Source organism: Vipera berus (assembly GCF_964194415.1).
Source record: "Vipera berus genome assembly, chromosome: 1".
Lineage (NCBI taxonomy): Eukaryota > Metazoa > Chordata > Lepidosauria > Squamata > Viperidae > Vipera > Vipera berus.
This window is the reverse complement of record NC_138202.1, coordinates 276311539-276332361: the sequence shown is the minus strand read 5'-3', so window position 1 is coordinate 276332361 and position 20823 is coordinate 276311539. Positions and strand designations below refer to the sequence as shown.

Genomic DNA, 20823 nt, shown 5'->3' with positions numbered 1-20823 from the left:
TATTTAGAATAATCTTGTACACGTATGCATAACTCCAGTCTATATAAATAAAGTGGACTGAGTCAATCCAGATGCTGCTTCTGCCACACAGCTGCATTTCAACTCTCAGTTTAACAATTCTTAACAACATGCCAAATTCATTGAAATTCCTATTGCAATATATTTTCTATATCTACTACATTCTTTTTTTATTGAAAAGTTTTACAGTATATTTTAAGTATACTCCATCCCTCCCCCTCCCCCTCACATCCCCGCCCTCCCCCCCTTCCCCCCGACTTCCCAGAGCTGAAAACAGGGTATTGCCTCTAACAAGCTTAAACTAAAATATTCTAACCAACTGTGAATACACTTTAACTCCCCTTAAAGGTAAAGGTAAAGGTTCCCCCGCACATGCGTGCTAGTCGTTTCCGACTCTAGGGGCCGGTGCTCATCTCCGTTTCATAACCGAAGAGCCAGCGTTTGTCCGAGGACATCTCCGTGGTCATGTGGCCGGCATGACTAGACGCCAAAGGCGCACGGAACGCTGTTACCTTCCCACCATAGTGGTCCCTATTTTTCTACTTGCATTTTTACGTGCTTTCGAACTGCTAGGTTGGCAGAAGCTGGGACGAGTAACAGGCGCTCACTCTGTTACGCGGCACTCGGGATTCGACCCGCCAAACTGCCGACCTTCTGATCGACAAGCTCAGCGTCCTAACCCACTGAGCCACCGCGTCCCTTCTTAACTCCCCTTATACATAGGTAAATAATAGTACATCTTATAATTCTAATAATCATTCATATGCTAGATGAAATTTTTTAGTCCCATATTTATTCTGAATATATTCAATCCATCTTCTCCATTCCGAAATATATCTCTGTTGCGATTGTTCTTTCAGGTATGCTGAAATTTTTGCCATTTCTGCCACGTTTGAAACTTTTAAAGTCCACTCTTCTATAGTAGGCAGTTCCTCCTTCTTCCAATATTGCGAAACCAAAAGTCTTGCTGCCGTTACTAAATTCAACATCAATTTAATTTCTATAACAGTACAATCAGTAATAATACCCAATAAGAATAACTGTGGGGTAAACCTTATCTTTTTCTTAAATATCTTCTGCATATTCCACCAAATTTTAATCCAAAAAACTTTAACTTTTTTACAAGTCCACCACATGTGGTAATAGGTTGCATCCTCACAACCACACCTCCAGCATTTAGGCTGATAATTTGGATACATACATGCTAATTTTTTAGGATCTAAGTGCCACCTATAAAACATTTTATAAAATTCTCTCTTAAATTTTGAGCCTGAGTAAATTTTACATTTCTGACCCAAATTTTCCCCCAAACATCCATCGTTATTGGCTCTGGAATATTCTGGGCCCATTTTATCATACAATCTTTTTGACAAGTTCCATTTCTGAATCTATTGCTATCAATGCATTATATATCCTTCTTATATGCGCTTGACTTTGATCTCTAATTTGTTTTACCAAATTTTCATCTGTTGTTGTAAAACCAATTTTCTGATCTTCTTTCCATCTAGCTTGTATCTGACCATACTGAAACCAAGTTTGTACTATTTTCCCTTCTTTTAAGATATTAAATGGCTTTAATTGCCATCCATTCCTCTCCAGTCTAAGAATATCTTTATATGTAGTCACATCATGTTTAAATCCCAGACTTATATTTTCTATTGCATGCTTAGGTATTGCCCAAATTGGTATTTTATAATTTAACTTATATCAATATTTTTTCCAAACTCACAACAGGGCATACCTTAATATATGTGTCTCTTAAAGATATTATCCGCCTTTTTATCATACAATAAATATGCATGCCAGCCATATAATAAATCATGTCCCTCAATATTCAACAATCTTCCTTCTGTTAAATTAAACCAATTACTAATTGATGATAAAACCGCAGCTTCATAATATAATTTAAAGTTGGGCAATTTAAGACCACCTATTTCACGTATATCTTGCATTATCTTGAGTTTTACTCTTGGTCTTTTTCCTGCCCAAATAAATTTATTAATGCCTTTCTGCCATTCTTCCAAATTTGAATCTTTTTTAAGTATACCGTAGGTATCATTTGAAACAAAAATAAAAATTTTGGCAAAACATTCATTTTAACTGATGCAATTCTTCCCAATAAAGACAATTGTAGTTTCTTCCAACTATCTAATTCTTTTTGTATTTTTAACCATAACAATTCATAATTATTTTTATATAATTTCACATTTGAGTCTGTAAGATATACCCCCAAATATTTAATCTTTTTAGCTATCTCAAATCCTGTTAATTTTTCTAAAACTACCTTTTGTTCCATAGTCATATTTTTAGACAAAATTTTAGTTTTTTGTCTATTAACCTTAAATCCAGAAACTTGCCCATATTGCAAAATTATTTCCATTAAATCTATAACCAAATGAGTCGGTTGAGCTAATGTAATAACCAAGTCATCTGCAAACGCTCTCAATCTATAATCTTGATCTTTAATTTTAATTCCCTTTATTTTATTTGAGTCACGTATCTTAATCAATAATATTTCCAATGTTAAAACAAACAGCAATGGTGACAACGGACATCCCTGTGTTGTACCCTTTTCAATTTTACAAGCTTCTGTTAAACTACCATTAATTATTATTTGAGCTGTTTGCTTCTGATATATTGCCCTAATAGGTTGTAAAAACTTATCACCAAACTCCATCTTCTCTAAAACTTTAAATAAAAATTGCCAATTCAATTGATCAAATGCCTTTTCAGCATCCAAGAAAATAAGCGCTGCAGGGACTTGATTATTTCTTTCCAAATATTCTAATAGATTTACAATATGTCTCACATTACTCTTCATTTGTCTACCACTTATAAATCCTGTTTGATCACTATAAATCATTTGCTGCATAACCTTCATTAATCTATTTGATAAGATCTTTGCAAATATCTTATAGTCTGTATTTAAGAGCGATATAGGTGTATAATTTTTAGGTTGGGTAAGATCTTGATCTTCCTTTGGAATCAACGATATAAATGCTGTTCTCCATGATGGAGGCACTTCCCCTCCAGATTGAATTGTCCTAAATAATTCTTTTAAAGGTTCCACCAACTCTAATTGTAAATTTTTATAATAAATAGCTGTCAAACCGTCTGTTCCAGGTGATTTACCCACTTTTAATTGTTTAATTGCTAAAATAATTTCTTCAGCAGTTATCGGTTGGTTCATCCCTTCCCTCTGCTCCTGTGTGAGTATAGGGATATTCACTTCTTGTAAATACCTGTCTATGTCTAAACCTTGAGTTATATCCCTTGCATATAATTTAGAATAAAATTCACTAATAGCCTTTTTAATAAGATTTTGCTGAAACACCTCTTTACCCTTATATTCTATCTTATCTATGTTACGTGATTTTTGTTTTTTCCTTAACAAATAAGCTAACCATCTACCTGGCTTATTAGCATTATATATTGCTAAGCACATTGGTTTGTGCTTAAATTGTAAGCCGCCCTGAGTCTTCGGAGAAGGGCGGGATATAAATGGGATTAAAATAAAAAAAATAAAAAAAATAAAAAGTATTATGTTTTACATATCGTAAATTGGTTGCCACCTGATCTGCCATCAGCATATCAAACTGCCCTCTTAGCAAATTAATTGCTTCTTTCAACTTTTTATTAGATGAATCCAAAATAAAAGTCTTTTCTTTCATCTTTATTTCCTCCTCTAATTCTTTACGGTTATATTCCAATCTACGTCTATATTTATTATTCAAATATATTAACACTGCTCTCATATAAGCTTTACTTGCATCCCAGACCATTTCAATGGGTGTACCCTTATGCATATTTATAACAAAAAAAATCTCATTTTTTTACATTCTTCCAAATTTTCTTCATATCTAAACAAGTTTTCATTTAACTTCCAAGATCTCCTATCTCCCTTCTCCTTGTCCAATTCCATCCATACTGGACTGTGGTCTGATAAGGTTCTTGGACATATCTTGATCTTCTTAACCCTAGAAAAAAAATCATTAGTAGTTAATACAAAATCAATCCTAGAAAAGGATTGATGTCTGTCAGAAAAAAAAGTAAAATCTCTTTCATCCATGTTTCATTCTCTCCAAACATCTCTCAGTTCCAAATTGTCTGTCATGTCAAAGAAGGATTTAGGCAATTTAGCGTGATTTGGTGTACTTTTAAAAGGTCCTTTTTTATCTTTTTGTGTATCCAGCACTCCATTCCAGTCTCCCATTAAAATACATGATTTATAATCCCATTGAATTATTTTGTTATGTAAAAGTTTATAAAATTCTCCTTGCTGTTGGTTAGGTGCATATAATCCAATTAAAAGAGTGCTTCAATTAGATTGGCTGTCAGATTCTTCTTCACATAAATAACTACACTATTTTTCTTTTCTGGAGCAGATGCAATAAACTGTATACCCACTCTAGAGTTTATCAAATATTTTTGATCAGCTACATGAATATGCGTTTCCTGCAAGCATATAATATTATTTTTAAATTGTTTCAGGTACTGAAATATTTTCTTTCTCTTTTGTGGTGAATTTAAACCATTAACATTCCATGTCAGGAACTTTGTCGCCATCTTTTGTGACTTGAAGCTTTCGGAGCATATCTTGCAGCTTCACAAACATCTGCTTCTTTGGTCTCGCTCCTCCCACTGCTTCTGTATTAGTAGATTCTTGAGTTGTAATTGTAGAATATTGTTTCTGTTGTTGTTGTTGTTGCTCCTTGCGTCTAGTCACAGCTCTTGTCACTCTTTGAGCCCTTGGATCTTCTAATGGGACCAAGGGCTGTGCAATTTCCAAAGTTTGCTGTACTTCTTTTGAAATCAGCAAGGTGATTTCTTCATCTCGCTGTGTACCTTCCAATTGTGTCTGTTGCACTTCTTTTTCCTCTCTCCTTTTAATTTCTGGGGATGGCGGTGAGCCTGCCTTCAGTATATTGCAATAAAAGTCTTGGGCCTTAAGAACTGTATTAAGACGATACCTTGTGCCAACATAATTCACCACCATCCCGGTTGGTATCTCCCATCTAAACTGAATCTGTTGTTTTTTTAATTCATCTGCCAGAAAAACAAATTCTTTCCTTCTTAAAATTTTTGGTGGAATTTCTTTCAGAATTAAAACCTCTTGATCAGCCACTTTAAATCTGTTGTTATAAAAAGCTTGAATAATCGCATTTCTGATTGTTCTCTTTGTAAAATAAACAACCACATCCCTTGGCAATTTTCTTTGCCTAGCAATCGAAGAGTTGACGTGAAATATTTTATCTATTTCCAGTATAACATCTTCAACTCGCCAACCCAAAATAGGCGCCACAGCTTTTGCCACTATTTCCTCCAAATTTTCTTGTGGATTTTCTTTCAGAACTCTGATCCTCAAAGCAAACTCCATGTTCCTATATTGTATCATCACCATCTCATCATCAATTTTTTCCATTTTATTCTCAGCTTCACTGACTTTGGCTTCCAATATCAAATTATTTTGATTGACTTCTTCCACACGATCATCCAGATTCTAAATACAGACTGTCAATCCTTGAAGTGCCAGCAGAATATCCTCTTGTATTTCTTTATTTTTCTCATTAATAAGCTCTTCCACTTGCTCAAATATTTGCTCAGATTGGAGTTTTAAAGCATCTTGCAAATCTTTCAATGTTAATATGGGTGCAGATGCTGCAGGGGGTGGCAGCAGTGATTGAAGACCAGATTGTTGAACTGGTGAAGCCCCCGCACTTTTAGAAGCAGGGAATCTAGGTGGTTTGGAAGCCATTTTAACACACAATTAACTTTCGTTTCTCACTTTCACTTTTCCGCACTAATTGCAACTTTGTTGCTTCACTGTCAAATAGCCAAGTCTCTTAAATCATCTTTGAACCAACTTCAAATGTTTTAAACAAAGTCTTTTACAACGTTTAAAAATCCACTTTCTGTCTTCCCCCTTGCTTTTATTTTATTTTCCTTGTTCTTTTGTACTTCATGCTTTCTCTTAGAAGTTATTCCGGCGCCATCTTCCTCCCCTTCTTTTAAGTTAAACCGGAGTTAAAGATCATATACTTGCTGTTTCTGTATTCTCCCGCTCAGCTCTGCCTGCGTCCAAGTAATCCAAAATACAATGTTGAAAGCAGGGATGGTTGCAGCGTCCTGTTCTGTTCCAAAGCCTTGAAACAGAAGAGTCCTGAGTCTGGAGTTAATTCAGGCTCTGAGGGAGCTCTCACCCTTCAACCCCCAGATTAAGTTCTGGGGGTCTAGGGGAGCTCTACCTCTTGCCTGAATACTCACCCCCCTTCTCCCGAAGGGGGGATTCCCAAACTGTGAAACAGCTGATCGTCACTGTTTTCGTGGTTTAAAAGGAACAGCGGGGCTGACGGTCAGAAATGACCACTATCGACGGAGCCTTGCCACCGGGAAGTCACTACATTCTTGACTTTAAAATAACTTGGTTTAGCAGACTTCAAATATAACGGATAAACTTTTCCTGTAGTCATCAAGTTAAAATAATGAAAAATTGCAGCATAGACTGTTTACACCAATCAGGGATTTGATGGTCATTCATGATGAATGTACACTTCTGCCTTCTGAATAGGCTGTTTAAACTGAGGGTTTACTGCATTTTTGTACAAGAGATAACAGAATCTTAATAGATGCTTATTCTGTTGGGAAGCTTTAACTAGTTTCTTGCAGAACTCAATCATTTGCAAGTTTTCTTCTGAAAGCAAAAGGTGTGAATTGATTTTAGAAGCCAGAAATGAGATACTAGTATCACTGGAGTTTCACACTATTGAATGTCCCTTTTTAAAACTTAAAATTCAAATGTTTGCATGTATTAAAAATGCATGCTTTTAAATTTTTTACATGTGTTAATAATACATGCAAACCTTTATGTGGCCTCTATTATTTCCTTCTGTGGAAGGAAATGCATGCTTTTTAATACATGCAAACATTTATGTGGCCTCTCTTATTTCCTTCTCTGGAAGGAAATGCTGGACAAATGGCTAGAGAGAATGCCATGATTGACTATCTATCTTTATTAAAAGAAGAAAACAATAGCAAAGTAGTAGCACAAGATAAGAATAACCAGAATTCCCAGTTGCACATTGTTTGACTTTAAAACTGTAAAACTATAATCCAGAGGTTTGCTTCTAATCTAAAGAACAGGTAAACAGAAGCAACAACTAGTTGTTGTCATTTTTCTTTTATTTGATGGGAGCCTCATATGCTTGGTTTTAACATGAGGCTATAAAAACTAATAATAATGAAGAGGAAATTGTAGAAAATGAAACACAGCTACAACAGAATGGACCTTATTTATGTTGTATTGTTTGTCTGTGATAGCAATAACACCCTCTTTTCTGAGATATTTATAGACCTTTTGCAGTCAATTGTTATAGACGAATCAGGTCCAGTGCCTTTTATGTTCAATCATTTTTACTGCCTCCTTACGAGATATCTATACTTGGTAGAAAATGACTTTAGACAATTCTAACACCTGATTTTCAGAAATTAGGCAAGATAGACAGAAGCTTCTAGCACCCCTGAAATGCAGAAGGATGGCAGTAGTGCTTCAATATATTTGTGATTTAAGGATGACTCTTCTATGCAAGTGGGATATCATCCTGGTCTTTCGTTTGAAAAAAAAAAAACATAATTGTGGCCAAAACATTTTCCTTGTATCACTTGAGTGATAAGGACACTTGCTGAAGGCCTAAAGGAAAAAAGTGGAAATAAATTAAATTGATCTAAAGTCACCCAAGTAATGTTGTTTTAATACTTTTGCACATTTTCAGTAGGGAATTGGCTGCTTGAATATCTAGAAGAAAAGCATTCCAAAGTACAGAGATCAGAGTCACCTTGATTTCACAAGATTTTGGTGAGATCTTTATAAGAATTCCAGTTGAAAAGAAGGCTTTAGTATATCAATGTCGTCTACTCCCTTTTGGAGGATTCTAGAGATCTTTGAAAGAAATTAAAATGATTGATTATGTCAGAGAATAAGACCTAAAAAACTTAGTATACTTCAGATAAAGACCATATAGGTTCCAAAGATAACTGCTTCCTCAGTTCTTTAATGTGAATTTTGAACAGATGTTCTATAAAAGTTGAAATTAATATCATGCAGAGAAATTCTACAATTTTTTCTATCTATTCTCATTCAAGCTGTGGAGATAAAAATTGCCTGACTGGCTCTTGCTTAATTAACTATAGCTTACATTGGATTTTTCCTGCAACAAACTGAGTCACATTTAATGAGGCGATGAGTCAGAAAGAAACATTACAATAGCATCTTATAATAGGCTAGTCTGCTAGAGTCCAGGCATTTTCTTTAACATTGGGCTAAAGTAGTAACCTAAATTTAGCCTTTATCCAACGACAATTATGGCATGTTTATACTTGCATAATTCTATAAAATAAATGAAACAGACATGTTAGGGAGTATTTAATTACACATGTTTGAGGTGCACCACAGTATTACAATATTGCTGCTAAAAATGAAATAGTTGACCCTGTACAGTCATATGCCCAGTTATACTGCTAGGTGGAGAAAATGTTTCCTATTAAGAAGCTGCTCCAGACATTTCAATCATAAGTTGCTGGAATAGAGACATCCACCATCAATATATCATTTCTGGTATGTGTACATTTTGGCCATTGCCCCTGGAATCTTGAGTCCTGTTTTTTTAGTATTCTTCATATAGCATGTCAACAGAGCAACTCATGGATGAGAATGTCAAAATAGTCCATATATTACTTTTTTCCTCCTAATTTTCTGCAGACCACCAGAAGGAGCACTCTCCCATTCACTGAACATGCTTTACTTAAAAAAAAATATCTAGTTCACCTGGACTGTATCACAGAATCCTCTCTTTTATGTCCCATGCAGATTGTACCAAATGTTCTGTGGATGAAATGGAGAAACTGTACAAGTCTTTAGAGCAAGCAAGTTTATCTCCCATTGGGGACCGGCGACCTTCTACTAAGAAAGAGTTGAGGAAGTCCTTTGTCAAAAGGAGTAAAAACCCTTCTGTAAATGAGAAACTTCATCAAATCCGAGCTCTGAATAGTACCTTAAAGGTAAAGGTTGATGGAGGAGAGAGATTCTAGGTGTTTTGGATTTGTGGGGGGGGGGAAAGCCTTTTGGATGTATTCACATGAACAGCTTAATCAGGCTAGTAAAAACAGCTATGGTTGCATTCACCTGATGGACTGCATGTAGCTAATTTTAGTTTTAGTTAGTGATATGTACATGCATATATGATTATAGCTTAGCTTTTTGTACAAACCCAGCCCATTTAGCTTATTTGCAATGCAATCCATTATTCATATAATGCAAATGTAACTATTACAGCCAGTAGGATGTTTAGCAACTGTTAAAAAAATATTTTTCTCTATTGTGAAATGATTATTTTTAAAAACAAGGGAACTAATTAGTAATTATGAGAAATAGTTTTTCTTTTTAAAAAAAGTAGTGAGAAGTCTAGGAGACTTGACAATTAAGAGACAGTTTCTCAGTTTTCTGAACGTTGGGTATATACACAAGTAGACTTGGATCATTTATCTGTCCCAGTGTCTACGTCTAGTAACTTGTTTTTAATTCTTGTGTTGGATAGTGCAAAGAACATGACTTGGCCATGATAAACCAGCTGCTGGAGGATCATCAGCTAACAGCAAAAAAGTATAGAGAGTGGAAGAATACAAACTCCATTCTGATTCAAGATATCTACGAGCCACCAGACAGTCTGACTACAACTGAAGGAGAGAACACAGAATTAGAAATGACCACACAGTCATCTTGTATTGGATGATTAGTATTCAATGGAAATTCTATCTGAAGGCAGTGAATTTTCCATCACTGATCTCTTCAGTCATTCAGTTTAAACTGCCACATCTTCAGGTTTTGTTTCCATTGCTACTGGTAATTTCTGTACTGGAACAGAGCAGCCCTGGATTAACCAATAAGCAAAATAAGCGCATGCTTAGAGTACCAAGGAAAGGGGGGGGCACCATAGAGTTTTTTCTCCTAGTGATCATGCCTTTAATTCGTTCACTGCCATGCTCAACTTTAGTTTTCAGCACTTACTGAGTCTCAATATATTATCAATTAAGCAATGGAAAAGTTGAGGAGCAGCATTGGGTTTAGAGCAGGGGTGTCAAGCTGCCGGCCCGCGAGCCAGATGCATCACGCCGAAACTGCGGCCACTCCATTGCCGGCAATGGAGAAAAAGTCATGATACATTGCAACACATCACATGATGTTGCAAGTTTGACACCCCTGGTTTAGAGCATCAACTGACCTTAATCTGGCCCTGGAATACAGAGATTGTTGCCCAGAGCATGACTTCCCCTTTCCATATTCCATGAAGATAGGAAAAATCTCCTCTAATGAGCACACCATGATGCAACTCTTGTTACAGTTCTAAGAAGAACATTTATTTGGTGGATGAGAATTGGGTCAACTTTGCAATAAGTATAATATTTTAGGAAATGCATTTCTTGGGTTTCTGAATGTAGGGCGTGTACACAAGAAGACTTGGGTCATTTTAAATTTGGTTGAGAGAGTACCAGGAAATTTTAGGCTGGAAAAAAACTACAGGGTAAGAATTATACAAAATGCACAATTTTGCCACAGCTTGTCAATGCTTTAATTGTTTCTGCTGATGGACTGTTTTTAGTCACAGAAGAAATAAATAATAGAAGGTTGGTGTTTGTATTCTATATAGCCTTCTCATGATTTATTCAAAGGACACAGTTTCAGTCATAATATCTTCTGGTTTATGGGAAAAAATCCATTTATCATGTCAGCAAAGTTGTATTTGAATTGTTTTTTTATGAGCAAATAAATTCATTGGCCAAAATGTATGTGTCCGTCTTTCCTCAATGCTTTATGGAGCATAAACCAAACTGTAAATGAAAACAAGTACAAAACACAGACATATAAGCTTTAGATATTTTTTTAGATATTTTTTTAGATATTTATTTAGATATTTAGATATTTTTTTTCAGTCTCACGTAGCCATATGTGGCTGATCTCAAAAAGCTAAACCAAACCCGAATTGTCCTTGGATAGAAGATCATGAGGAAAGTCTAGTGGTATAAATTAGATTTAGAAACCAAAAGAGCAGCCCACAAATAGGCAATGGCAGGTTTTCTGCAGGTTTTATAGATTTTGTTATAGCTGCTACTTATTGGTAAAATGACTTTGGCATGATGCTGTGTGAGACAACAAATACATGCCAAGGTTTGTATTTGTTGCCATGAAAACTGCCTAGATATAGCAATAACAATAGCACTTAGACTTATATATCGCTTCACAGTGCTTTACAGCCCTCTTTAAGCACTTACAGAGTCAGCATATTGCCCTCAATGATCCGGGTCCTCATTTTACTGGCCTCAGAAGGATGGAAGGTTGAGTCAACCTTGAGCAGGTGAGAATCAAACTGCTGGTAGTCAGCAGAATTAGTCTGCAATACTGCTTTCAAACCACTACACTACCATGGCTCTTAAAACCAATTTATATGATAGGCATGACTTGACAGTTCTTCTCAAATTTGAATCCTTTTCAGTTTGCATGCATACATATATCTTTAGTACGTTTTTTAGCTGGATGACATTGAAGCAAGTCAACATTCCATCTAAACAAAGCCTAGCACTTCAATGTTGCCTTTTTTTCTTTCTTTCAGGGATTCCTTATAAAAATGCACACAATTGGTCACTGAGCTTGCACTACTGTTCTTGCATTTTGCAGTTCCCTTTCTGATCCCCAGTCCCCTGTTTGAAATTAGTCCTAATTTTAGACATGCAGAAATGTTTAAATCATGGCCTCTGATCAAGGAAAAGCATTTTTATTCGGTGAAAATGTCCTATTGCTTTTGGAAAATTAGAGTATGTAGCTATATATACTGCTCAAAAAAATAAAGGGAACACAATGTACTGTATTTAATAGTAGGATGTCTTATCTTGTGTTCCCTTTATTTTTTGAGTAGTATATTTATTACTTTGAATGTTTGGTTTGAAGTGAAGTGATTTCAGTGAAAATCCTACCATCACCACACCACCCCATCAAGCCCCCAAACCAATTTGTACAAGTGCTTGAACTCATACAGTAGTTACTGTTTCATGGTTGAATGTTTCTTCCTTCTCCCTGAATTAGTGAGATGATAGCATCTAGACTGCAGGTTTGCCATGAGCAGAATAATACCTTGATATAAAATTTGTAAATGAATAGTATGCATCAAACTAGCCAAATCCTGAGATAGGAAATAGCATGGATGATTTACAAGATATAAGGGAGCACTCTGGTAAAGAAAGCCCCACCAAAGATTTAATATTAAAAATTGATAGGAACATTGGAGTTTATTATTTACCTATTAATCAAATTTATACAGGTAAATAGTCAGGTAATCCATTTGGCCTTCCCCAACCTTTTGCCTGCCAAAGTTCCTGGTAAGTCTTTTAATGTGTGAGTGGGTGGCCATAAAAATTGAGAAGTCTACCATTTTGAACAGTTTTTTTAAAAAACCCTTACATTCATGCTATGCGATTTTTCCTTTACAGCAGGGGTCCCCAACCCCTGGTCTGTGGACCAGTACTGGACCGTAGCATGCAAGCAACCGGTCCACACAAGCAGGCAGCACACAAAACCATGCCCCCTCTGGTTCACGGAAAAACCTCTCTCCATGTAAACAGTCCTTGGTGCCCAAAAAGTTGGGCACCTCTGCTTTATAGGATGGGTGAACTAACAAAAGGAAGACGGTTCTGTGGTTTCTATTATTATGGCATGAGCCTGCCCTAAGAGCGAGAAAGGAAACTAGTAAAAAAATAAATTAAATTAAAAAAAAATGGTTCTGTATTGGCCAAACTAATGCCCATATTCAGAATGCTAAGAGCTGAGTTGAATTGTTAGGACTCTGTTGGTTGCGGCACCTGCTGCTGCCCAAAAAGTGTGTTGCTGGGACACAAGTTAAGCCTGTGGCCGAGCTGAAAATTAAGGGAATGCTTGCACAGAACAGCTGCAGGTTTGAACGTTTAAGCATGTAGGGTGGGATTTATCCATCCCCTTGCATATAATAGTATCCAATGTGGGCCTGTTTCCTGGGGCCCAATATTCTCTCAACAATATTCTGGAAGAAAAGTTATTAACGGCTTCTATTTCTGCTGCTCCACACTTTAGATGTGAAGTGCAGTGTTGAAGTATTTTTAACTAAGCACAAGAACATGATGATACAGTTTCAGAACAGTGGCATGTGGCCTGATCTTGAGGGATGACTGCAGCCCACAGCATCGAAGTCTAAAAAGGATGGGCTCAGTAAGTTTAACTTCTTAAGTGCAAAATGCAGCCAATATCTGCCTAAAGCAAGATCACTTAAAAATACTTTCTTTGAAACTAGGGTTTGCTAAAAGATTGATCATGTGTCAATCCTATGTAGGATTATATGATTACAGTCTCCAAAGTACAGGATTGATAGATATGGAATTCTTTCTTTCTTATCAAAACTTCAATGTAGCCTGAATTCATCACTGTTTTGGATGAAAGATGTGATATCTATGATAGAAAAATAAATAAATCCCCATCTTTAAAAAATACTCAGGCAAATTCTTTTGCAGAGGAAAAAAATGTATTTCCCATCATCACCATCTCCCCTATCTCGTTTAGGAAAGAATCCAATTTATTTATTTCAAACTAAGCCACATATAAGTTTCAGCTGCATGTAAGGATATGAAACTGACAAAACTGGTACATGAGTGCAACCTTGTGGCTTTTCAGGGAGTTACAAGCTCCAATTACTGCATTTTTTTCTACTGCATTACTTTTTTTTTTGAAATTTGAATACTATTTAGTTACTTGAAGATGGTAACACCATAATTTAGTTAGAATTGCATACATTTTGAGGTCTCCCTCTTTTCTATCATCTCCTCTCTCATAATAATAATAATAATAATAATAATAATAATAATAATAATAATAATAATAATAATAATAATAATAATAATAATAATAATAATAATGTTGGAAGGGACCTTGGAGGTCATCTATACCATTTCAGGCAAATGGCTGTCCAGTCTCTTCTTAAAAACCTTCAGTGTTGGAGCATTCACCACCTCTGGAGGCAGGTTGTTCCACTGGTTAGTTGTTCTAATTGCCAGGAAGTTTCTCCTTAGTTCTAGGTTGCTTCTCTCCTTGACTAGTTTCCATCCATTGCTTCTTGTCCTGCTTTCAGGTGCTTTGGAGAATAGCTTGACTCCCTCTTCTTTGTGGTAGCCCCTGAGATATTGGAACACTGCTATCATGTCACCCCTCACCCTTCTCTTCATTAAACTACACATACCCAATTCTCTTCTCTCTCATCTATCATGTATCTATCTGTTTGTCTATCTATCAATCATCTCTCATCTATCTCTCATCTACCTATCATCTATCTATCTATCTATCATCATCTCTCTCTCTCATCTATCTATTTCTCCTCTCTCTCTCTCATCTATCTTCATCACATACCAAAGGAAAGGGATATATGTATTTTCCAGGAAAAAAATAATTTATTTAGCTGTAAAGCACTGTGCTTAAAGAAAGTAGTATCCACTATAAGGAAAATAAAAAGAAAAAAAGAATTCATGAAACAAAAAAAAAAATTGGCTGAAACAATTGGGAAGAGAAAAATATATATCGGATTTTGCCTCAGTACAAAAACATTCTACCCTTTGTTTAAAACCATAAGTTCAAATCCATCGGTACATGCAACAGTCGGGTCACAATTTTTCATGTTTAGGCAATGTTGTTAACATTTCTCTTCCATGTTTTTTTTTCATAGTAGCATAAATTAGCAAAAGAGCTAGCCGGTAGGCAGGCTGACGCTCTGTCTAGCTGTGCATTTTGTCCACTGTTCTCAATAGAAAGACACTTCATTAAAATGGCTTGTTTGTAGAGCACAGGGTTGACCCAAAGACCATAGGAACCATCATCAGTTTTTGTACCCCCAAAGGCAGGGGTAGGCAACCTCGGCTCTTTTATGACTCATGGACTTCAACTCCCAGAATTCCTGAGTCAGGAATTCTGGGAGTTGAAGTCCATGAGTCATAAAAGAGCTGAGGTTGCCTACCCCTGCCCAAAGGCATTCTAGACCTCACTGCAGCCCTTTAATGGATAAAGATGCAAGTTTTGGTTTTCTGAAAATTGGAATTTAAGAGGCAAGATGAGTGCCTCAGCTCTTGCAGATATTAACTCCCCATCATCCCCTGCAGCCTCCCACTGGAGAATTTTCCTCACTGGAGAATTTTGAGGAGCTTAAAGGGGAAATTTTTTAATTCTCTACTTTTTTATCTTTTAAAATTCTAATCCTCCCTCAAAGAGCAAAAATGTGGCCACACCTATTAAAACTATAGAAGGAAAAATCCAATGTGATACACACCAAAGAATAACAAAGGATACAAAATATGGTTGTGCCCAGGAATCCCCGTTTTGACATGTTTCTATGTGGGAAAATCCATTCTAAGTGGTTAGGATCAAGGCAAATTGTGAATGAATTTATTTTGAGAATATAGCTTTCTTCAATTCAGGAGCTCACCATACAGGGAAATACAAAGAAACATAACGTTGCCTGACTTTTCATAAAAGTACCGTACTGTGCCTGGTGCCTCCAGATATTTTGGAATTCAGTGACTTTTTTTTTCATTCTATTTGCATCTGACTCTTGAAAAATGAAACATGAGTATATAGTTGATGCAAAACTCAGGAATTGAGGAATGTGTCTTGATCAATAGCTGCTGACAACATGACATATAACCTATTGACTGAGCTTGCAAAACTTTAAGCATTTCACAGCTTAGTAGTTTAGCACTTAGAAGTGTTCTGTTAGTAAGCTTCATTTCATTCACACATATCAGGCAGACCATTATACGGTATAGATTAGTTTTTGAGACTTGGCAACTTTAAGATGTGTGAATATCAACTCCCAGAATTCCCCAGCCAGCACCTTTCTCAGCTACTCTTGCTACTTTATATCAACTATAATAGATTAATTTAAAACCTAGTGGCACCATTCATATTGCATGCTATTGCAAATGATTACTTTTAGCCTTTGGTAAGGCTATGGTCTTCCCAGTTGCAATGTATGGCAGTGAAAGCTGGACCATAAGAAAGGCTGAGCGCCAAAGAATTGAAGCCTTTGAACTATGGTGATGGAGAAGACTCCTGCGAGTTCCTTGGACTGCAAGGCGATCAAACCGGTCAGTCCTAGAGGAGATCAACCCTGACTGCTCTTTAGAAGGCCAGATCCTGAAGCTAAAACTCAAATACTTTGGCCACCTAATGAGAAGGAACGATTCACTGGAGAAGAGCCTAATGCTGGGAAAGAATGAGGGCAATAGAAGAAGGGGACGACAGAGAATGAGGTGGCTGGATGGAGTCACTGAAGCAGTAGGTGTGAGCTTAAATGGACTCCAGAAGATGGTAGAGGACAGGAAGGCCTGGAGGAACACTGTCCATAGGGTCGCGATGGGTTGGACACGACTTCGCAACTAACAACAACAACAACAACAAAATTCTTTGAAGATTTGGCTTTGAAGAAATGCACATTGTGATTGAATACCCTGTGCAAACTTGAAAAACAAGTTGAAGGCATTGGATGAACCTACCTACTGTATAGAAATATTCTATGTTTAGCATCAATATTTTTGTTCTGACTGCTATGAGAAATTTATCTAAAATAGTTCAAATGTCAAATAATGGCGGCGGGGGGGGGGAGGGAATAGAAGACTGCATTGCTAATTTCTTTCTCCAATTTTTTCAAGAGCATTTTGGCCAGTTTTTTCAGGAGAGATGGAAGAAGAGAGTAAGAATTTTTGAATTGTCTGTCCATGTTTGAAGGCAAAGTTACCTGCTGTAATTGTTATTTAATCACTTCTAATTGTTCTTAATAAATCTTAAGTGAGGCTCAAAGAAAATTACTTGTGTGATGCTCTTATCTGTTCCTAATTGCTGGTATTGTTATTTTGATCCATTGTTATTTTGCTTTTCTTTCTTTGAAGGCAGATTTGATCCAAATATTGAAAATGGGTTAATTAAACAACTTCTGGAAAGGAAGGATTGGAACACTCCAATTGGTTGGAGGTAGAGTGAACTTCTTTTCAGATGCAGGCCAGATGACCAATGAGGTGGGAATCTGACTGATATCAATTACACCATAATAAATTAACAGAAAAGCAGTTTGCTGATTGTTGAAGCTGGTAAAAGCATGATTTCAGAAAGAGTCTCCATGCATAAATACACGAGTTTTTATAATTTGATCTCATTTAACTCACATTTTCACTCAAGATAAATAGTGTTCAAACCTGGTTTCAATATACTCAACTACGGGCCAGGTGGAAAGAAGATCAGAAAACTGGTTTTGCAATGACTGATGAAAATTTGATAAAGCAAATTAGAAATCAGGGTCCAGCACATATCAAACGGATATATCTTGCATTGATAGAAATTGATTCAGAAACAGAATTGGTCAAAGACTGTATGATAAAATGGGCCCAGAACATCCAAGAAGTTATTACAATGGATACGTGGGAAAAGATCTGGGTGAGGAACGTAAAATTTACACAAGCTCAAAACTTAAGAGAGAACTTTTATAAAATGTTTTATAGATGGCATTTAGATCCTAAAAAGCTTGCAAGTATGTATCCGAATTATCAGCCAAAATGCTGGAGGTGTGGTGGTGAAGATGCAACATACTTTCACATATGGTGGACTTGTAAAAAGGTCAAGGCCTTTTGGATAAAAATTTGGTGGAATATGCAGAAGATCTTCAAGCAAAAGATAAAGTTTTGTCCGCAATTTTTTTTGTTGGGTATAATTACAGGTGCTACTGGTGTGGACACTAAGTTGATGTTAAATTTAGTTACAGCAGCAAGGCTTTTAATAGGTCAGTATTGGAAGTATCGGCTTATTTGAAAGATCATTCGCAAGAACGTTATATTATGGAGTGGGAAAAATGGATTGAATATATTCAGAAGAAATATGGGACTAAAAAGTTTCACTTAGCATTTGAATAAGTCTTCCTTTCTTTTTTTTTCTTTTTTTTATATGTAATATTAATATTGCTTGTAGTTATTTTATATGAGCTAGAGAGTGATAGATTTAAGAATTTATTGTTGGTAGCATATGGATGTTTATGATTGTTTTTTGTTTTTATACCCTGTACTTAGCTCTGGGAAGTCGGGGGGGGGGGAGGGGGGAAAGGGGGGGAGGGGTAGGGAGGGATAGGTTGGGGAGGGGGAGGGGGGGATTGTTAAAGATAAAATGTATTTTAAAACTTTTCAATAAAAAAAGATAAATAGTGTATTTCCTTCCTACAAACTTTTTCTTTTGCAAACCAGCAGTGAAAACGGAGTGCTAAACATTTTTAAAAGGGAGCAATGGGTATGATTTTGTTTTTAATGCAGGAAAAATAATCTTTTTTTTTGCTACTTATGTGCATTTTGACAATTTAATTGCAGAAAACACAAAACAAGTATAACATATTATTTAACTACAAATGATGTGCATGATTATTAGTCTTGGTTGTTCCAAAGAAGTATTATTATTCTGACTTGAGTGTACGTTTGTAAGTTGTTAATTCTAGTGGCAATCACACAGAGAGACAAATGACAACATTTGCAATGATGTAGAAAACTGTGTATAACACATTGTATGTATGTTATATATATTATATACATAGAGCTATATTTTATTTTTGAAACAAATAGTTTAATTTCATGCTGTGTGAATATTTTTTCTTAATGTATGCATATAAATGCTGCACTACTTTACAGAAACAATTACACTCACATTTTTACAAACATTTACACACAATGGCATTATTTTAGAAGACTCATAACATATACATGTAATATTATTCTATTACTCAATTTATGCAAATTTTGAAACATAAAATATTTTATTTAAATACATGTGATAAAATCAGATTAGATGAATATGTTTATTTAAAAAATGAAGTAGTGCAATATATTTCATTACCCAAGTGTTAGCACTATACAGATATTGACAATAGTATTTACAGAACTGGCTATCCCTAGTCACTTTTCATAGAAAATGCAAGAATAACGTGAATTACCACTCCTAGGTATTATTCAATGTCATCTGTCTGAAAAGAATATTACATAATCTGATACCTTTGGAAATATTGGAATTGTATCTAGCTAGGAAAGATGGTTCACACTATTTTTCCACACGTGACAAAGAAGTTTTGTTTGGTGTTCAATGTAGATAGAAGCTTCAATTATTATGAAAGAGTGATCTTCAGTTGATGTGGATTGTACTTTTAGTGAATGAATGTCCTTTTTCAATATCTCAGGGATAGAACTGACCTATTTTATCATTGCAGCTAGCTTGTATTCCTCACCACAAAGGATTAGATGCTAAGAATATTTTCATCAACAAAAAATTCTTTACAATTGTTTATACCTAAAGGGATTTGTTTCAAACTCCTATACACAAATGCACTTAATATAGTGATAGGGCTTTATCATATACTTGTTTTCCATACCACACTTTATTTTATAGGGTGAGGTAAGGAAGTGGAATTAGCTTGTATTGCATGCAATTTGGACCCGGTTTAAGAAAGAAGATTGCCAGCTCCAAGACTAAAATACCTCTACAGAGATTTATTAAAATATTTGCTTCTTAGCTTTCAAAGAACTCTAATCTTTGTTATCTCCTTCAAATCAGCTCTGATTCTTAGAATCAAGTGGTAATTCTTACCACCCTTATTTTCTCACTCATCTGCTCCTGTCATGTTCTATAGCAGACATGTCAAACTCACGATGTCACGTGATGTCGCGCAACGTATTGGGATGGTTTTGCCATTGCTGGCAATGGGGTGGGTGTGGCTTCTGCATGACGCATCCGGGCCGTGGGCCGGCAGTTTGACACCCCTGTTCTAGAGCCTGTAAGATCTCTCCAGCAATGGTTTCAAACTTTTATTTCTCTTCTCCCAAATTCTCCTGCACAGCTTTTGAACTTTAGGAGTTCCATATATGCCTGGTGACGCAAGAAGAGCCTTTGAAAATTGGTTCGTGTTTACCTACAGAGTTCTGCCATCAAGGTTATACTACGTATACTTGCAAACCTTTCAAGATTCTCCGTAATAAATATCAGCAGCAGCAGTAATGGAACTGTCTACCAGAAACATTGTAAAGATGTCAGGCAGATCCTCCCTTCTGCACTGGCAGTTCTTCACTTATTAAAACATGATATTACTAGTTTACATCCCATTCATTCAAAACCTACCACACTGAATAGAGAGAAATCTTTAACAAACTTATTTACAGACACAAAGGATAATGTACGCCAGGTTTCAAACTGCTTCTATAAACACATTGGTAGAAACATGTTCCTATAGTTCTTTCTGCTTTGAGCCATGGGTGAAAAGCTATGTGCTCACCTCAGTATCATACTTGTTAGCTTGCTGAGTAATTCCAGTAATGTCATTTAAAATGATCAGATCTCCTAAACTTTGAGGATGCTCACCCTGTTACAGTTATTGGGGGGAAAAAACAAACCTCAAGTGCTTTTGAGAAGGCTAGGAGGATAGAGGCTTGCCAAACTACAAGAGGAAGGATGTTTCACAGGGCAGGGGCTGCCACAGAATAGGCATACTCTTTAGCTCCCATCAATGGCAATATTTAAAGGAAAGGACTAAGAACAACCCACCCTATCAGATTATAAGTGAACGTACAGTATATGCTATGTTTTCATTCAGTCTATTCCTGAGGGTCTGCATGGATACAATAGCAGTGCATTTGAAGGATGTCATTTCTTAAAGTCAGCTGGCATGTACCCAA

The 20823-nt window shown here is 36.0% G+C and overlaps 1 protein-coding gene across 2 annotated transcripts in view; it reads left to right on the top strand.

Annotated features, from left to right (window-relative positions):
* Nucleotides 1–11057, top strand: part of IPCEF1 (interaction protein for cytohesin exchange factors 1) — a 44427-nt gene extending 33370 nt beyond the window's left edge. For both annotated transcript variants that reach the window (XM_081319409.1, XM_081319410.1), the window contains 2 exons: nucleotides 8882–9072; nucleotides 9609–11057. In XM_081319409.1, the coding sequence (XP_081175535.1) occupies nucleotides 8882–9072; nucleotides 9609–9803 (386 nt within the window). In that variant the 3' untranslated portion in view covers nucleotides 9804–11057. The remainder of the gene's footprint in view (nucleotides 1–8881; nucleotides 9073–9608) is intronic.
* The last annotated feature ends 9766 nt before the right edge of the window (nucleotides 11058–20823 follow it).